The sequence below is a fragment of the Ovis aries genome, chromosome 19, assembly GCF_016772045.2.
Source record: "Ovis aries strain OAR_USU_Benz2616 breed Rambouillet chromosome 19, ARS-UI_Ramb_v3.0, whole genome shotgun sequence".
NCBI classification, from domain to species: domain Eukaryota; kingdom Metazoa; phylum Chordata; class Mammalia; order Artiodactyla; family Bovidae; genus Ovis; species Ovis aries.
In genome coordinates this window covers 56207324-56227077 of record NC_056072.1, presented here as the reverse complement: position 1 = coordinate 56227077, position 19754 = coordinate 56207324, and the positions used below count along the sequence as shown (strand labels likewise).

At 55.4% G+C, this 19754-nt stretch overlaps 1 protein-coding gene across 2 annotated transcripts in view; it reads left to right on the top strand.

Moving 5' to 3' along the window:
- Window positions 1-19754, top strand: part of IFT122 (intraflagellar transport 122) — a 65543-nt gene that overhangs the window by 26821 nt on the left and 18968 nt on the right. For both annotated transcript variants that reach the window (XM_004018535.5, XM_004018536.5), the window contains 6 exons: window positions 660-797; window positions 2486-2650; window positions 5924-6121; window positions 11759-11899; window positions 15585-15638; window positions 18453-18614. In XM_004018535.5, coding sequence (XP_004018584.3) covers window positions 660-797; window positions 2486-2650; window positions 5924-6121; window positions 11759-11899; window positions 15585-15638; window positions 18453-18614 — 858 coding nt within the window. The remainder of the gene's footprint in view (window positions 1-659; window positions 798-2485; window positions 2651-5923; window positions 6122-11758; window positions 11900-15584; window positions 15639-18452; window positions 18615-19754) is intronic.

Here is a 19754-nt window from a genome sequence, read left to right as displayed (position 1 = left end):
TGCCAGGAATGCTTGGGGAGACTGTAAGAGGCCAGCCCAGCTGGTTTCCTGGAAGTAGAGGTGGATTTGGTTTTGCAAAACTAGGCCTGTTGGAATTGATAAAATGGAAGAAATCCTGTAGGAATCACATATGTAAGATACTATTTTAAAAATCTCTCTAAAAATCTCCAATTAAGGCAGGTTAGGGGTGGTTGTTGTCATTTAGTCACCAAGCCACATCTGCCTCTGTGGCCCCACAGACTGTAGCCCTCCAGGCTCCTCTATCCATGGGACCGTCCAGGCAAGAATGCTGGAGTGGGTGGTTGTGCCCTCCTCCAGGGGATCTTCCGGACCCAGGGATCGAACTCGTGCTGTTGTGTTGCAGCTGGATTCTTTACCATTGAGCCACCTGGGAAGCCCAGGGGTAGGGGTACCACAGGTTATAGATGTCCTTCCGGGTGCGGCCCCTGGCTGTGGCTGCCTGGAGGTCTGTTGAAGATGGAGGCTGAGCCGGGCTCCACGGGAAGGCTTGTGTGAAGCCGCCAGGCACGGGGTCTCGATGGGTTCAGTGGGAACAGGGTGTGGAGGTAGTTTTCACCCTGTAGGCGCAGGCAGACCTCCTTGGGCGTCCAGGCACGACTGTCCTGCTGGCGATCACCGGAGCTGCGCTTGTTTTCTAGGAGAGGCGGCTGCAGTGCCTGTCCTTCAGCGGCGTGAAGGAGCGGGAGTGGCAGATGGAGTCTCTCATTCGCTACATTAAGGTGATCGGCGGCCCCCCAGGAAGGGAGGGTCTGCTGGTCGGCCTGAAGAATGGACAGGTGAGTGCGCCCTCCCGTCTCCCATTAGGCCAGTAATCTGCAGGCAGACACAGGCAGCCAGACTAGTGACCCCGAGGTGGGTTCCTGGGGCAAGCAAAGGGCTCCCCTGCCACACCCACACCCCTCGCCCCACAGGCACGGTGGAGGGCAGCCCGGGATCCTGTTTTATGTGGCCAGCGTCAAGCCAGAGCCGTGGTGGCTTCCACTCAGCATGCCACGTTCTGGCAGAGTTGGCTCTGCAGCCTCTGGGCTGCCATGGAGGCTTCGTGGATTCAAGGTCACCCAGGAGGTGGGAGACCTGTTGGAGATTCGGTTTCAGTGTCTTCACAGAGGGAGATGGAGCTCGTGCCTTACACCAGGTGCCTGTTAGAGCAGTGAATGGGCCGAGGAAGGTGTTCTGGCTTGCATCAGAGGGCGCTGTCCCCAGGCTGCTACCAGGCGCTTCAGGGAAAAGGGGCCTGTGTTCAAATGAAGGTGGGAGATCTAGGTTACAGAAAGTTGAACAGATTTGTGTGTGTGTTCTTTGCTCAAAAGAAGAAAGTTCTAAGTGGGTTACATGGAAATTTGAAAGGGAAAATATAACTGCATAAGCCTGAGAGCCAAGCTGTCTAGCAGATGGCTGTGGCTGAGGCTTGTTAGGCCTTTCCTGGGGCTGAAAGTCATAGGGGATGAGATTAGCAGAGGCTGCAGAGTGTCAGCATCAGTGAAGGAGAGCTGGCTTCTCCTCTCGTCAGCTGTCGCTTCCAGTGCAAGACTGGAGACCTTGGGCTCTGTGGGCAGGTGAACCTGGGGCCGTGTGCATGCTTAGCAGCTCACGAGCTGTGTGACCCTGACCAAGTCACTTCAATCTCTGAGGCTCAGAGTTTACAAATGAGAGTCCCACATGTTTCACCAGACTGTCAAACACAGTCAGTAACTGGTAGCTGTTTCCATCCTCCTCCCCATCCTCCCCATCCTCCTCCCCATCCTCCCCATCCTCCTCCCCATCCTCCCCATCCTCCTCACCATCCTCCCCATCCTCCTCACCATCCTCCCCATCCTCCTCACCATCCTCCCCATCCTCCTCACCAACATCCTCACCATCCTCCCCATCATCTTTACCTTCCTTGCCATCCTCCCCATCATCCTCCCCATCCTCCTCACCATCCTCCCCTTCCTCCCCATGATCCTCACCATCCTCGCCATCATCCTGACCATCCACACCATTCTCCTCACCACCTCCCCATCATCCTCACCATTCTCACCATCATCCCATCCTCCCCATCCTCCTCACCATCATCCCATCCTCCCCATCCTCCTCCCCATCCTCGCCATCATCACCATCATCCTCTTCTTGCCGTGGTTACACCAGAAGTCTGTCTGTTTACAGGAGCCTTTTCCTGTATGAGTTTGTGACTCAGCTCTCGCTCTATGCTGTCTTCTAATCCTTCATTTTGGGCAATGTTGTTAACCGTCCCCGGTCAAGCAGACCTTCGAGTGAGTCGGTCGTGTCTCGGGGGCTGCCGTTACGTAGGCACCCTCTGATGGGCCCACTTCTGGTCCCTGTGGGAAACCCCCCTCCCTTCCCTCCTCTCTGCACAGAGCCTTTGGTGAAGTTAGTGCTGGTGGTGCTTGTAGAACACATGGGGTTCCAGCAACGTGCCGCTGTTCCGTGGTTACTCCCGCTTTCCCTTCTGAAATCCTGCCAGATCCTCAAGATCTTCGTGGACAATCTCTTCGCCATTGTCCTGCTGAAGCAGGCCACCGCCGTGCGCTGCCTGGACATGAGTGCCTCCCGCAACAAGTTGGCCGTGGTGGACGAGAACGACATGTGCCTGGTGTACGACATCCACACCAAGGAGCTGCTCTTCCAGGTGACCCCGGGCGCTCAGGACAGGGCCCTTGGGTTAGAGACCCTCCCCACACTTCCCAGCCCCTGCAGGAGGGGCCCTGGGGGAGCAGGGAGGTGCAGAAGCGCAGAGTCTTAGAGCCCTGGCCCAGCGTGCCCCTTGCACACGAGCCGCAGGAGTTGGCTGAGCCTTGTGGGCTTCGGTTTCCACACTGGGAAGATGGACAAGTTATACCTTTCTGTAAGATCACTGTGAGCAGTAAATGAGTAATAATAAGTCTCAGCGGGGCCCGTGTGCGCTCTCCGTACGTGGGTTAACGTGAAGATGATTCTTGGGAAAAGTCTGCTTCTCACAGACCAGAGGCCCACCTGTGCCTGTGATTGCCCTGAGACACAGTCAGGGAACAGGACCAGTTTTGTCAGCTGAAAGGGGAGGGGAGGGGGAACCCTCCCCCTGACATTTCACAGGGGTGCCCCGGAGCCAGCAGATGTGGAGTGTTTGAGGGGATAGGCACTGCTTCCACGATGCCTAGGCTGGAGGAAGTGTCGCCGGAGAAAAGGGCCCACAGGCCCCGTGCCCAGTGCTGGCTGGCTTTCTGCTGGACTGGGCGCTGCGCTTTGCCTCTTGGGGGCTTTGTAAGTGGTCAAGGCCATTTGCCTGAAGCGAGTTCCCCACAGAGCTGAACCCTCCCCTGACTGGCTTCCTCAGCTGCTGTGGCTTTCCCTGTGTGGTGGGCAGAGTGAGGTCCCTTCATCAGGGCGCTCTGTCCTCGGCAGTGGCATTAATGTGGCAGAGGAGTGCTGCCTCGGATTGGGAAGGGGATGCCTGGCTATCGCTGGGCTGAAGCAACTCCATTATAGCTACTCACCCTCATCACTGGGAGCCAGAGTGGTTTCTAGGAAAGAAAGAGCACAGGATTTATCTTCAGACAGACCTGCCTTCACCCCTGCTTTCATCGCTTACCGTGTGATCTCGAGCAAGTCAGTGAACCTCTCTGAGCCTCAGTTGCTCTTTACCTCTAAAATGCAGGTAGTACTTGCCTTCTCCCAGAATTGCTGCAGGGCTAAACAAGGTGCCGTAGAACCTGGCTTAGCGCCTGGCACAAACGAGGGCCCTCGGTGTTGCTTCTCTTCTCCCCAGACTCAGCACCCACGGCTGCAGGTGTCACTGCGTTAGCAGGGCCCCAGTTGTGAGTCTGCAGCTGAGCCTCAACAGGAGTGGAAGAGCCTGTGTTCTTCCCAGCCCCCGCTGAGGGTTCTGCAGGAGGCAGAGGGGAGGTAATTCTCCAAGTTGCCAGGAGACACGGACGTTCCCAGCTATCTTTTTCTCCTCTCTGCTGCCCCGGCCGCCTGCAAACAGAAAACACTTACATTGTTTTTTCCTCATTATGAAAGTAATCCATGTTCATTATCAACGACTCAGCCATTATAACAGGTTCTAGGCAGAAAGGGATGAACATCTTCTGGTCCCTGGGGCTCCAGAGCTGAGCAGAAAACTTTGAGGAGAAGTGAAGGGCATGGGTGCCTCCTGGGGTGACTGTAGTTTTGTTGTTCAGTTGCTAAGTTATGTCCAACTGTCTGTGATCCCATGGACTACAGCACACCAGGCTTCCCTGTCCTTCACCACCTCTTGGAATTTGCTCAAACTCAGGTCCTTTGATTCAGTGATGCCATCCAACCATCTCATCCTCTGTCGACCCCTTCTCCTCCTGCCCTCAATCTATCCAGCCTCAGGGTCTTTTTGCAATGAGTTGGCTCTTCGCATCAGGTGGCCAAAGCATTGGAGCTTCAGCTTCAGTCTTTCTAATGAATAATTTGGGGTTAATTTCCTTTAGTATTGACTAGTAGGATCTCCCTGCTTTCCAAGGGACTCTCAAGAGTCTTCTCCAGCACCACAGTTCTAAAGCATCAATTCTTTGGCTCTCAGCCTTCTTTATGGTCCAACTCTCACATCCATACACGACTACTGGGAAAACCATAGCCTTGACTAGATGGACCTTTCTTGGCAAGGTGCTGTCTCTGCTTTTTAATACACTATCTAGGTTTGTCATAGCTTTTCTTCCAAGGAGCAGTGCCGTTTAATTTCATGGCTGCAGTCACCATTTGCAGTGATTTTGGAGCCCAAGAAAGTGAAATCTCTCACTGTTTCCATTGTTTCCCCATCTATTTACCATGAAGTGATGGGACCAGATGCCATGATCTTAGTTTTTTGCATATTGAGTTTTAAGCTGGCTTTTTCACTCTCCTCTTTCACCTTTATCAGAAGGCTCTTTAGTTCCTCTTCACTTTCTTCCTTTTGAGTGGTATCATCTGTGTATCTGAGGTTGTTGATATTTGTCTCAGCAATTTTGATTCCAGCTTGTGCTTCATCCAGCCTGGCCTTTTGTATGATATACTCTGCATATGAGTTAAATAAGCAGAGTGACAATATAGAGCCTTGATACACTCCTTTCCCAATTATGAACCAGTCTGTTATTCTAAGTCCAGTTCTAACTGTTGCTTCTTGACCTGCATACAGGTTTCTCAGGGGACAGGTAAGGTGGTCTGGTATTCCTGTCTCTTTAAGAATTTTCTACAGTTTGTTGTGATCCACAGGCTTTAGCGTAGTCCATGAGGCAGAAGTAGATGTTTTTCTGGAATTCCCCTGCTTTTTCTGTGATCCAGCAGATGTTGGCAATTTGACCTTTGGTTCCTCTGCCTCTTCCAAATCCAGCTCATACATTTTAAAGTTCTTTGTTCATGTACTGTTGAAACTTAGCTTGAAGGATTTTACATGTGTGGATTGTCAGCACAGAGACAATGTATTATTTTCTACTTTTAAAATAACTCACTGTTCTCTTTCTTATTATAAAAAACAATAGACATTCATGACCAAAAGAAAATTTGAGGCAAACAAAAAAACATAGGAAATAAAAAATTACCCACAATCTCATCTACCCCCAAACAATCAGTGGTAATTGTTTGGGATCTATCCCTTTAAACCTTCTTCCGTGACTAGCTTTGTTTATTCATTCTTTAATAGAACTAGATCCCACTTTGCTGATTTTCCCACTTCCTATGTAATGATTAATCTTTGGGGATAATTTTTCAGAAGTGATGCTTACCTGAAGAATTCCAGCACACGCAGTGTAGAGAGGAGCTTGCTTCTCCTCTGTGCTGTCCATTTTGTGTCTGATCCCTTCTTCCCTGACCTTCCCTACAACCCATGTTAGCAGCTTAGCGTGATTCAGGCCTTTGGGAGCCAGTTCCTGGCCGAGTGTAGGAGTGGAGCCATCCCCTCACCGTCCGTTGCCCACAGGAGCCCAACGCCAACAGTGTGGCCTGGAACACCCAGTGTGAAGACATGCTCTGCTTCTCGGGCGGCGGCTACCTCAACATCAAGGCCAGCACCTTCCCGGTGCACCAGCAGAAGCTGCAGGGCTTCGTGGTCGGCTACAACGGCTCCAAGATCTTCTGCCTCCACGTCTTCTCCATGTCGGCCGTGGAGGTGCCACAGGTGATCCGGCACCCTGTCTGCCCCCAGCCAGGACAGGTCCTAGGAGCCCGGGGGCAGCCAGGGAGGGAGTGTAGAGGAGACAGGGTGGAGAGACAGGCGTGGCAGTGAGGTCAGGCGGGAGGCACTCTGGACCTGAACCTGAGCCCCGTCTCCACGCTTTGCAACCTCTGGGTGTCTTTGGGCAAGCAGCTCAGCCTCCCTGAGCCTCCATGTCTTTCTGATTGCCCTCTCCTGGAAGGGACAGAGAAGGTATGGAAGGTCGCTTGGCAGCAGACAGCATATTTCCCTGAGAGCCATGCATACAGCTTGTGAGATCTTAGTTCCCCAGCCAGGGATCGAACCTGGGCTCCGGCAGTGAAAGCGCTGACTCCTAATCACTGCTGTGCTGTGCTTGGTTGCTCAGTCATGTCCGACTTTCTGCGACCCTGTGGACTGTAGCCCACCAGGCTCCTCTGTCCATGGGATTCTCCAGGCCAGAATATTGGAGTGGGTTGACATGCCCTCCTCCAGGGGATCTTCCCAACCCAGGGGATTTAACCCAGGTCTCCCGCATTACAGAAGGATTGTTTACTGTCTGAGCCGCCAGGGAAGCCCAAGAATACTGGAGTGGATAGCCTAACCCTTCTTCAAGATATCTTCGCAACCCAGGGATTGAACCAGGATCTCCTGCATTGCAAGTGGATCCCTTACCAGCTGAGCCACCAGGGAAACCCTCTAATCACTGGACTTCCAGGGAATTCCTGGGAATCACTCTTTTATTTATTTATTCACTTTTGGCTGTTCTGGGCCTTCACTGCTGCGTGAGCACCTCTCTAGCTGCGGTGAGCGAGGGCTGCTCTCTAACTGAGGCACGGGGGCTTCTCTAGTTCCAGAACGTGGGCTTCCGTGCTGTGGCTTCCAGGCTCTAGAGCACAAGCTCAGTAGTTGGGGTTCAGAGGCTTAGTTGCTTCTCAGCATCTGGGATCTTCCTGGACCAGGGATTGAACCCATGTCTCCTGTATTGGCAGGCAGATTTTTTACTACTGAGCCACCAGGGACGCCCCCTCCCCAGAGTCATCTTAAATCTTGTAGAATGTATGCCCCTAGACCATTCCTATATGTCTATATAATAGATGCATAGTACACTCTTCTGAGTTTATGACTTTATGTAAACATTTTGAAACAAAAGTGCAACCATGCTGTGAATACTGTTTGCTCCTGGAGATGAAATCTCAGCTTTACCATATTTTCACTGAATGCGGATTTTAAATGAGAGAGACTTTTCATCACCTCCCCTCACCTCTGTCTTCTAGTTAACCTGATTTTACATGTTTGCAGACCCATCACTTTGTAGGCGTTATTGGCCGTCACCTAGCAATTGGGCTTTTCCACCCAGCAATCTATTGGAAACGTGGCTCCACATGAGTAAATGTGCTTCTCTAGCATTTAGAATACTGAGATGATTGTAGAGTCACATGTAATCGGAGGAAATCAGACAGAGATCCTTTGTAACCACTTGCCGAGGCGACCTCGCTGGTAGCAGTTTGCAGAACCATAGTACAAAATCTATCACCTGGGTAGCTGCGCTGCACCAGCACCTCCAGCCCACGAGGACCCTAACCACACTGGCTTCCCGCAGCCCCATTGGTTTTTACTTTATAATTTGATTTACTTAATTTTTTTCGTCTGTGCTGGGCCCTTGCCGCCGCCGCGCAGGCTCTTCTCGAGTTGCGGAGAGCAGGGGCCGCTCTCTAGTTGGCAGTGCGTGGGCTTCTCATTCTGGGGGCTCCTCTTGTTGCGGGGCCCGGGCCCAGGCGCTGTGGCTCCTGGGCTCTAGAGCACAGACAGGCGTTAGAGGGGCCTGGCACGTGGGGGTCTTCCCAGGTCAGGGATCGAGCCCGTGTCTCCTGCGTTGGCAGGCGGATTCTTCACCACCAATCCAGCAGGGAAGCCCTGCCTCCTTGTTCTGATGACTGCTTTCTGTCCCATCACACGATGTCCACAACACACTCAGCCAGTTGGACAGTCATGCCGTTTACAGCTTCTTTGCTCCTGTAGGTGGTGGGCATCTTCCCAGCCAGGTCTTTGCACCAGTCCCAATATAGCTCTGTGGTATACTTTCCCCAGAGTGAAAATTGCTGGGTCAAAGGTCATGGCCACGTGGAGGATTTGTAGACATGTCTCCAGATCGCCCTTCGCTGGGCTCTGTCAGTCGGCGCCCCCTCCAGACACCCCACCTTCACTCACGCTCTCTGCTTTGGCTCTTTTTTCTTTTGCTGTGCCAGGTGGCATGTGACATCCTAGTCCCACCAGCCAGGGATCAGACTCACACCCCCTGCCCTGGAAACACGGCGTCTCAGCCATTGGGCCACTGGGGAAGTCCCTTGGCTTCTTGTACAGGGCGGGGCTGGGGCCTGCTTCTCGCTCTAAACTGACGATGACACCCTTGTTACTGACTGCTTCGGGAATGAATAGAGCCTGACACAGAGCAATTATTCAGTACATGGTAGTGGAATTCAGATCTGAGGAAAAGAAGAAAGCCACAGAAAGGAGGGGAGAGATGGGTGGAATCGGGGCAGAAGGAGGGGCGAGAACCCCTCCCCCCGCAGGACCTTTTCCCCGCAGCCCTCTCTGCTCCCCAGCCCGCGCCCTGGCCCCACAGCCGCTAGAAACTCAGCCTTCCTCCATCGAGCAGACAGGCCTCGTTGAGCTCGAGTTTTCCTCTAGCACTGCTGCCCTGACCTCGAAGATAACAGTTTGTTGCTCCCTGATTGTGGCCGGCCCAGAGGAGCTGGAGGGGCGGCCCTGGGCGCCTCTGCCAAGCCCTGCAGATTCAGGAGCCAGGGCCCCCAGGGCCGCACCAGGGCTGTCCTGCTGATGCAGCAGCTCGGAGCTGCCAGGGGTCAGGAGAGGCAGCCCCAAGACAAAGGCGATTTATCTGTCACCCCTGCCTCCAGCCGGCTTGTGGTTTTGGCCCAGAGGCGAGGGAGAAAGCAGCAGGCCCGCTCTGGGGATTTCTGGTTTCCTTTCGAAATTGACATCATCTTGTGCAAGAACGGGTTCGTCAGGGCTGCCAAGTAGAGCGGCGAGCCCCAGATGGGTCCGGCTCCTTGGGGCGGTTGTGACTTCATGCTTGGAATGCGACAGTGAGACTGCTCAGAGCTCAGAGGGCATTTGTTCGGTTTGAATACTTTTAAAGCTCCTGTTCTCAGATGGCGCCTCCCAGGCCAGCCTGTGTCTTAACCGTGGCTTCCGTGCTCAGTTGGTCATCCATATCCCGTCCCACCCTCATGGGGCTCCACCTGGGGGCCCCTTGAGGGGAGACAACTAGCTTTGAGTTCTGACCCTGCCCCCTAACCAGCCACGGCCTGGAGCAGCCCCTTGCCCTCCGTGCAGTGGAGCTCAATGCATCCATCTTTCAGATTTTGTCTGGCCCAATTCCTATTATTCTTCTTCTCGATCTTTAAATAGCAAACACTACAAAACAACTAACTTGGAACAAAGGTGGTCTACCAGAGGAGCTTAGAAAGGAGAGCTCCTTGTTCTCGGGGAGTGTGCGGAGGCTTCTGTGAGGTGGTGACACTTCATCTGAGCCCAGAAAGGCTTGGGAAGATGGAGAGGAGCCGCAAATGTGTTCTGTGCTGAGAAGTGCAGCGTGGGAGGGAGCAGGCTCACTTTCTCCCGGCACCTTTCCGTTTTCAAAGCACTGGTTGCCAGTGGGCTGGGCAGGGCATGGCAACAGAAGCTGATCCGTTGACCCCAAATCCCTCAGCGAGGATGTGGGCTCACCAGGCCAGGATTCTAGCCCGACCGCTCCCGGTTTCACACCCTGCTGCCCGCCTCGAAGGGAGGAGAGCTGGGCGGGGAGGCCGGGCGGAAAAGGTGAGCCTTCAGCAGCAATCTTGCTGTTAGTTTCCTTCAATCTGAAGCTAAAAAAACAGGACAGGAAATTTCAAAGATAAAGGCCCTGAATGGAGAAAACAGCACTTCCAGCTCCACATTTGGGAACAATTAGCACAGAAGTGCTGGCTGATTGATGTCCCCTGCCCAGGAGGCCCAGGCAGAGGTAGTGCCTCAGCCCCACTTGCTGGCCTTTTGCTGTGGAAACCACCACGGGCCAGTTCACCCTTGTTTTCCTCTGCAGGACACACACACACACACACACACACACACACACACACACGAAGCAGAGAGGGGCACGGAACCTGGTCCGCTTACCCCCGGCCCAGCCCCAGGGCTTCTGCGTTCCACTTCTGGGCCCTTAACAGGTCACTCGAGTCTCAGTCCCTGGGCAGTAGTCGGGGGATAATGACACCTGAGCGCTGAAGAACTGATGCTTTTGAACTGTGGAGAAGATTCTTGACAGTCCCTTGGACAGCAAGGAGATCCAACCAGTCAATCCTAAAGAAATCAATCTTGAATATTCATTGGAAGGACTGACGCTGAAGCTCCACTTCTTTGGCCACCTGATGTGAACAGCCGACTCATTGGAAAACAGTCTGAAGCTGGGAAAGACTGAAGGCAGGAGGAGAAGGGGGCAACAGAGGATGAGATGGTTGGATGGCACCACTGATTCAATGGACATGAGTCTGCGCAAGCTCCGGGAGATGGTGAGGGACAGGGAAGCCTGGCGTGCTGCAGTCCGTGGGGTCGCAAAGAGTTGGACACGACTGAGTCAACAACACCTACCACCCAGGGCGGTGGGACTCCAAAAGCACTTCGGAAACCTAAAAAGAGAAGTTAAGAGGAAGCATTCACAGGTATCAGGGCGAGGCGTCTCAGGCGAGTGATGGGAGAAAGGGTCCCAGCGCCAGGGACGAGGAGAGGGCAGCCTTTCTTGGGATCCGCAGGTTTCTTGGCCCTCTCCACAAGAGGCCATCCCAGGCCTCTTCCTCTTGGTAACGTCGTTCATTCCTTCAGCAGGATGAACAGGCATTAGGTGGAGACTGAGGGCCTGCCGGGGGAGATCAGTACAACCCAGCTGCCACCCTCGGGTTGTGCAGGCCTTGAGGGGGCAGGCTTATAATTAAAATAGAACCTGAGGTCGGGACAAGGGGCAGACTCCTTCCCTTGAGGGAAGGGAGAAGTGACATTTTAACAGGGCCTGTGAAGTGACTTGAGCTTCCCTGGTGGCTCAGATGGTAAAGAATCTGCCAGCACTGCTGGAGACCCTGGTTGGATCCCTGGATCAGGAAGATCCCCTGGAGAAGGGAATGGCAACCCACTCCAGTATTCTTGACTGGGAAACTCCATGGACAGAGGAGCCTGGTGAGCTACAGTCCATGGGCTCACAGCAGAGCTGGACATGACTGAGTGATTAACAAAGTGACTTGGGTAACTTTGCAAAGAACGAGGGGGGCAAGGGCACTCCAGGTGAGGGTGACATCTTGTAATGAGGCCCCCCCTCTCCCCCCAGCCCTGGAGGTGGGCACAGCCCGTGGGGGTGGCGGGGAGGTGAGTGGAGGCGTGTGCTGTGAACACGATGCTTCAGTGGCTGTGAACGGAGTGGCCGATGGAAGGCCGTCAGCGGGGCTCGGGGAGGCCTGAGCTGGGTGCTGGGGGTCCTTGTGGCCCGGCTCTGCGGGCTCAGGCTTCGTGCGCCTGACTCTGTGCATTGCTCTGAGAGCAGTCTTCTCTCCTGCTGCCGAACCCCTCCAGTCTGCCCCGATGTACCAGTACCTGGACAGGAAGATGTTCCGAGAAGCCTACCAGATCGCCTGCCTGGGCGTGACCGACACCGACTGGCGTGAGCTGGCCATGGAGGCCCTGGAAGGACTGGAGTTTGAGACAGCAAAGAAGGTGAGCGCCCGTCCGCGCGAGCCGGGGTGCTTGTCCTCGCGGGCTCCCTAGCAGAGGCCGAAGCCTGCCCTCTTGGGCTCTGGGCTCAGACTGGCTTGTGCCGGGGCCCCAGCTCAGCTGCCTTCTGACGGCGAGCCTCAGCCGCTCATAGCCTTGCCGAGCCTGCTCACGCGTAAGAGCTGGGTGACCATGGGGCCCCTTCTCACAGACTTGCAGGGACCTGCTGCGTGTAAGGCCCGCCGCACAGAAGGGGCATCCTCTAGAGTCTGCCATCAGCCTTGTTAGCTCTCATCCGCGCCCAGCGCCCGGCTAAAGCGTGCCCCTCGTCGGCACTCAGTCAGTGGTGGCTTTTATCATCGGTGCGAGCATCTGCCGGTATTAGGCAGTTTATTACATGGCGCTGTTCTTCTCGGCGCTCCGCTAGGTCCATTGGACGAAATGGTTGGGTTCTCTGATTCTGACCCAGTGCCACTCCACACACACCTTCACAGCCGGATTCATGGCCTCTGTTCATGGCGGTGTTGCCTGGCTGAGTCTGTTAAAACTCCAGAAATGCTTGAAGACATTTGCCCCCTTACCACACGGTAGGAAAAGTCCAGCCATGTCTCTGAGGTGGGTTTTCATCTGGAACCTGAGGCGGGGGAATGAGTGGCTTCCAGTCATGTCTCCCCCGCTTCCCCCTCCCCTTTTTTTCCCCACAGTTCTTGGACTAGATCCTCAGTTAGCCCGTACCCCCAGCTGGCGGGCAGGGGGCTGCAGAAGGGGGTGGTGTCCGCCCTGTGCTAGGCTGAGGCTGCTGCGCCTGGAAAGAGAGTGAACGGAGACTGGGCCGGGACTGGGCAGGCTGGCTGGGTGCTGCGGTGCCCTCACAGGCTGGCTGGGGACTGGGCAGCCTGGCTGGGCACAGTTGTGCCCGTACGGGCTGGCAGACCCCAGGGAGCCTCGTCCTCCCACTCCGTCAGCAGGGACGGGAGGAACAACCACCAGCTGACATGCCTGCATGACCTGGTGTCCTTAGGCTTCACCCCCGCATTGTAGAAGGGGTTCTAAAACTGCCAGTGGTTGGCCAAACGCTGGCTGTGATTAAAACAAGTAAGATTATCATGATGTAGTACTTATCTGTATCGGTCTTAGATCTAGTAAGTGTCTGAAAAGTGGTAACAGAGGAGGGAGGGCTGTTGTGGATTCTTGAGAATTCAGAGGGGAAAGAAGGCAAGTCCGTGGAGGGGTTTCCACCACCACCACATACCCCCCGCCCCCTGCCGCCCCCTAGAAATGCCAGGAGGGGTGAAGGATGACACAGGAGTCCTAGATGGTGTTTTGTTTGTTTTTAGCCTGGATTGCAGTGAGAAGTCTTTCAGAGATCGTCAGTTCCTTATGCCCAGGAACTAGGCATCAGTTTCTTCCCAGACTCAGCCAACACTGCCCAGCACAATTGTTGTTGTCCAGTCGCTCAGTCGTGTCCGACTCTTTGCGACCCAATGGAATGTAGCCTGCTAGGTTCCTCTGTCTGGGAATTCTCCAGGCAAGAATACTGGAGTTTGCTGCCATTTTCTTCTCCAAGGGATCTTCCTGACCCAAGGATCGAAGCCCCTTGAACCCACATCTCCTGCATTGGCAGGTGGGTTCTTTACCCCTGAGCCACGTGGGAAGCCCACTTAGCATGGTACCTCAGACCGTTAGGAGCGCAGCAGATATGATTGGACAAAAACTAACCTGAAATTCCTCCCCCCACCGACCTGTATCCCCCAAACCCTCCCTGAGAATAGAGGTTGTTTATTGTGAGAAGCCCACAGAATTTTGACCTAGTTTAGACTAGAACTTGATCATTTTAGCCAGATTCCGAACCGCCTAGCTGCGATTTGCTGCTTTGCAGTCTCCCAGGCACCGCAGGGCACCGGGTGGGTCCCTGTGATAGGCCAGCGCCTCCACTAGGTGGCGCAGGAGAGCTGCCTTGCCTGCCAGACGGCGGCGGCCTGAGCAGAACTCCGTTCCCACACCTCCCCCTGCTTGAGGTTATCCTGGGGCCTTGTGACTCTGACCACTCCGACCAGGGCACCCCTGACTCTGCAGGATGTGTCAGGGATGAAAGAACTCGGAGACAGGTTTCTCACGGTGGCAAGTCCTGGAATCCTAGCCAAGCAGACCTAGAAGGCCCACAGAGGGGACCTGCTACCTTGCCCCCGTCTGGAGAAAGCTGTTGGCAGCCTGGAGGTGGAGCCAGGGCAGGTTCAGGGGCCCCAGCCAGGACTGAGACCCCGAAGGCTCCTTCTTTCCTCTCTGCCTCTCGGCCAGATGTCCCTGTCACGTTGCTTCCAGGAAGCCCGGTCTCAAAGGTGGCTTGTCAGACCTCCTGCGTGGAGATGGGTGCTTTGGGCCGTCCACCCCTTTGCTCACGTGATGATGCCTGCCTGACTCCTTCAGGGGACCCCTCTCTAGGGGTGCCCTCTGTTAGCTTCTTGCCCTTCAGCGCTTTGCTGAGTCCTGCCTTCCGCCACTGTCCATTGCTAGTTAGTGAGTCTTCATTCTCCAGGGCGTTCAGTTTACAGCTGTACAGCTCTTGGCTCAGGGAGGGTTCGGGGTCTCTTTCACCTGCCTGCCTCACCTTTTAGAATACGGGCCCCTGAATTGCAGGAGGGAACAAAAGCCAGGTCGTAGCGGTCTCTGGGTCTCCAGCCCCTGACAGGACGCCTGGCCCTGCAGGATGAAAGATGAAGTCACTCTGTGGTTATCTGTGAGGCAGCTGGAGGCCGGATGACCTGTCCACTTCCCCGGCCTTTTAGGATGGAGGGTGTCATGCAGCTAAGCAGAGAGAGCAGTTGGCGGGGGTGGTTGTTCTAAGGCTGCAGGCTCTGCTGCCTCCTGCGGGTGCGTGTCTGCCCGTTTCCCATGGGACGGTGCAGAGGAGCACGCCTGGGAGGACGCTGGCAGCAAAGGCCCATGAAGAGCCTCCTGACGGGCGGGCTGTGCTCCATTGCAGTTCTTGCAGGATCTGAAAGCTGCAAAAGAGGCTTAGCAAACAGCCGTTCTCCTGCAGAAGGCTGCCTCGAATGTTCTAGTAGCCCATGGGTTGAAATCTCTGGCTTTACAGTGAGTCCATGGCAAGCTGCACTGGTCAGGTTTATGTAAGAGTTTGCTTCCAGGGACAAGGAGTGATTCATTGCCTGCCTCCCTCTTCCTTCCAGAAGCCATGTCTGTTCCTCCCCAGCTCTGCCCCATCCCCTCCCTCAGTGCCGCCCTGTGTGTGCCCTGCGGAAGGCATGGCTGTCTCCCGCGCTCAGCCCCGGTCACTAGGGTGGACGTGTGGGATCTCCTCGGTCGGTCCCTGCCCCCACTCCCCCTCTGATGCCGCTGCCTTGGAGGCTTCGTGGGCCTGGCCCTCCCTGGTGCATAGAGAATACGCAAGCCAGCCCACCGCCGACTGCACCGTCGGGTTTTGTTGACCTGGTCCCAGAGCGAGCGATGCGTCCTTTGTGCGCACTAATCCAGGGAGAAAGCTCCGCCTCCATGAGTGGCAGAGCCCTCCCAATGCATGGTGATTAATCAGTGCTCATTTCTCCCTGCCCCCCCTCGCCACCCCCTTCCTGGCTCACTTTCTAAAGCTCGACTTCCCGCCCCCAGCCAATCACCCACTTTTGAAGCCCAGAAGGCAGCTGATTTTCTTTCATTTCTTCTTCCCCTGTAGGCCTTCACCAGAGTACAAGACCTCCGGTATTTAGAGCTCATCAACAGCATTGAGGTAAAGGATGAGGTGTTCTTCCTTCTCGGGGCAGCGCACACTCTCCGTCGGTGGTTTCCAGGCGGGCGCCTGGAGGCCACGTGGCAGGAGCCCACAGGTGTCCGGGAGAGGGCAGGGCGCCCGCAGAGGGGGCCGGCGCGTGGGAGCCAGGAGTCCGGACTGTCCCCTGGGAGCTGGGCGAGCCCAGTGGGTGCCTCGTCTGTCAGAGATCTGGCTTCTTGTCTGGGAAATGGGACGAGACCGACCTCGCAGGGTTGCTGGGAGGGCTAAACAATGGGATGAGACCAACCTCGCAGAGTTGATTAAACAGGTTCTTGGGAGCCAGATTCCATGCTCACAGTGCCTGCTAGCTCGTCACCACCCTCTCTAGGGCTGCACAGCATGCCCGTGGAGGCAGCGTCTCCCAAATGCACGTGGTCTGCACCCACCCCCTGGGTCGGGCCCTGGGGAGGGGGCACTGCACCCTCAGAACACTGAGCCCTCCCCGTAGCCTGCCCTCTTCATCGGCCCCCCGGGACTGGTGGGAGCCCCAAGAGGCTGGTTCCGCCTTCACTGTTTGCTGGGGGATGGGAAACTGTTCTCTATCCCCGTGTCTCTTCATGCTGTCTGTCTGTGAAAAGGTGTACGTATTTCTCCTTCAGAACAGATTTATTGTGAGGCTCTGGGAATGTGAGATACATTTGAATTCACATATGGAAGTTGCGAGGAAACCAGCAAATGTCTTGTCCCTCTGGCTCAGTTCAGCATCCTAAACACCTGTCGCGGGCCAGGCCGCATGCTGAGCCCCATGGGCAGAGAGCCGCGTGGAAGAGGCCTGCGGGAGCTCACAGCCGGCCCGGCCTGGTAATCGTTGCCATTTGTCGAGTGCCTGCTCCGGGCCGCACGCATGAGCCACGTGTACACGATTTTACAGCCTCACAACAGCTTCGTGAGGCAGCTGCTCTTCGTATCCCTATTTGAGAAATAAAACTAAGGCTCAGAGAAGCTGTGTCTGCATCCCCAAGGCAGAAGGCCGGGTTGGAATTCAAGCCAGTTCTGTCTTCTAGGCCCCTGCGGTCCCTAGTCGGGGCCGTGTCGCCTTCTAACAAGCTGCTCCCGGAGCTCGCCCTGCACAGCCCCGCCCTCCCCAGCACATCTTCTGTGTCCTTACCTGCACGGGGCGGGGAGTATTCAGAGTCATCTACCCACAGCGGCCAGGACTGCTTATGACTAGCAGGGGCCGTGTTTGTAGGTCAACCAGTCTGGATCTAGGAATCTTAAGACGAGGCCACGGTGTGTAATTTTTTCTCTATGCAAAAGTCACTGGCCTCTATGAGGACCGACTCTGGCTGTTTATCATGTCTTCCTGAGATCGCACGTGCAGTGTCTTCCGACGTGTTCTGAGCCAGGCGGAGTAACCTTGAAAGAACTATCTCTGGAAAAAGAGTAAAGGGCCTTTGAGCGAGGATCCATTTCGCTTGCTCGGAGGCCTCAGTGGCTTCCTTCTAGGCATTCACCATTATTCCAGAGAACCTGGGTTCCTTACCAGGCGCCTCTTGGGTCAGTGAGCTGCCGCTGGGCTGAGAGCAGGCTGGAGAGAGAGAGTCTGTCTGCGCGATTCTTACTTGCTAAGCCCATGGAATCGTTTGCTCTGATCCTAGTGAGGTTCTGGGGCCTGCAACGGATTTGGCCTAAATTCCACACCCCGCAAAACCTATTTCTTTATCTCACTTAGATTTTAATTTATTTCCTGCAATTAGGAGTCAGCTTATTTGGCTGACTAGCGTAAACTATGTATAGTGTGGGTCTGTTTTCCTTTTGGTTTTTATAAATTCTTTTCTGTCAGTGGGGAAGCTTGTTGCCTCCAGCTGTTGTAACTTTCACCAGCTTGTCTAGGAGTTTGATTCGGTGTCGCGTGTTCCTCCTCTGCGGTGCACTTGCTAGAAACCAAGCAAAGGGAAACTGCCGGGGATGAGATATGGGAGCCACTGAGTGTTTACAGGTAGCTTGAGCTGCAGACTAATGGCTGTTCCCTGCCACGGCGGGAGGAGGGTCCCGCTTGCTGTCAGCCTCGGCGCTGCTGCGCCTCTGCGTGCGTGTGATCATGTACACGTCGATCACGCGTGCAGCGTGGAGCAGGCACTCAACAGGTGTGTCCTTGGGGACGGTCACTGGTTTCCACAGGCAGGATTATGTAGGGCAAAGAGCATCTGGAGTCAGACGCAGTCCAACCCCAGCCCCGTGTGATCCCACCCGCCCCTCTCCCGAGGCTGGGCTCCCGGCATTGTGACCCTGGCTGAGGGGCACCCGGCGCCTGGCGGATGCTCGGCACACAGTGTCGCTCACCTTCTCTTCAGTGGAAGGAACATGAGACTCGCTATCCTCTGCTGTTGCTCTTTTTCTCAGGAGGAAATGCTAAAATACTCTCTCCCTGTCCACCGTGATCATGAGTCACAACCCAGCCAAGCCAGGCCTGGGGGTTTGGGAGTTCTTGGAGCTTGGGGGTCCCCAGGAGTGGGCAGCACACCCCATCCTAACCATGTAGTCGCTTCCTTGGAAGGATATGTAAGGAAGCCACTGTGAGGAGTTTCCACTAAACAAGTTTGCATCTCTTTTGATCTTCCCTCATCTGGTGAAAAAGAAAAAAAAATCTGCTTTTGTTGTCAGGCATTCCCACCAGAAACCGAGGTGAGAGACACAGCAGCCCAGGAGCCAAGCGTAGGTTCCAGTAGGAAGGCCCAGGGGCTTAACCTGAAATAGCCACGGCGGACCTTTGCGAAGGGCGCTTCCTACCACGGCTGCGGAGACCATTTCCTGTGCTTCTAATTTTTCCAGGAGCGGAAGAAGCGGGGAGAGACCAACAATGACCTGTTTCTGGCAGATGTGTTTTCCTACCAGGGGAAGTTCCACGAGGCCGCCAAACTGTACAAGAAGAGTGGGCACGAGAACCTCGCGCTCGACATGTACACGGAACTGCGCATGTTCGAGTACGCCAAGGTAACCACCGCCGCCTCCAGGCTGTCTTCCCAGACGCCACGTGGAACAGACCATGGCCCGCAGCCTCGGAAAGGGCGTGGGCGGGTTGGTCAACAGGGGCACCGTCGGCAGCCACTGAACGGGTGGAGCTGGCCCTCCGCCGACCTTTTAGGCTGACGTCACAAGGGGCAGAGCGTGGTGGTTCAGACCCGGTGGACGGTGCGTCCTAACCAGCAGAGTCCCCTTCGTAAGGGTTGGGGGTTCTGTCTTCCACAAGTTCCCTCCAGCCTCTGTCAGAAGCCGCTGAGCGTCCGTGTCCTCAGGCCCGAGCTGGCTCTGCTGTCGTCACGGGGGCCCGTGTGGTTCACTCTGGGCAAGGCCTCCTGAGTGCCGGCTCCTCTTAGCGTTGGGCTTCGTGCAGGGCGTCAGAGGTGCCACGACAGAGGCCCTGCCCATGTGCAAGCCGACCACCCCCGTCGCCCATGTAGGGTGGAGGGCTGACATCCTCTTGCACGTGGAGGTCCTGGTAAGCCGAGTCTCCAGGTCTGGGCCGTTAAAGGCACTCAACGGTCTTCCCGGAGCAGCTCCTCATGGCTTGTGTGAGAACAGGTCCCCCGCGGCACCCAGACCACCAGGACACCTGCAGGCGGGCCGAGCGCACGTGAAGAGAGGGTGGGCGCCTAGAGCAGCCAGGTCTGCCTGCCCCCATTTGTCGTTCAGTCGCTCAGTCGTGTCCGACTCTTTGTGACCCTACGGACTTTGCAGCACGCCAGGCTTCCCTGTCCTTCACCGTCTCCCGGGGCTTGGTCACGTCCATTGAGTCAGTGATGCCATCCAACCATCTCATCCTCTGTCGTCCCCTTTTCCTCCTGCCTTCTAGCATCAGGGTCTTTTCCAGAGAGTCAGCTTTTCGCATCAGGTAGCCAAAGTGTTGGAGCTTCAGCTTCAGCACGAAGGTACCCTTGTTACCCTCTTTCCCAGTAACCTCATGGCCTCAGAATGTTCAGTGAGTCATCAACCACAAGCAGTTAGAGGCTGTTCATGGTAATTATCTAGCAAGTTTAAGATGGAAAGCCCTCCCCATCACCCCCCTGCACTTCTGTTCCTGAGGACGGCTGCGCACTCTTGTCTTTGGTGCCTCTGTGAGGCCTTGGGTAAATG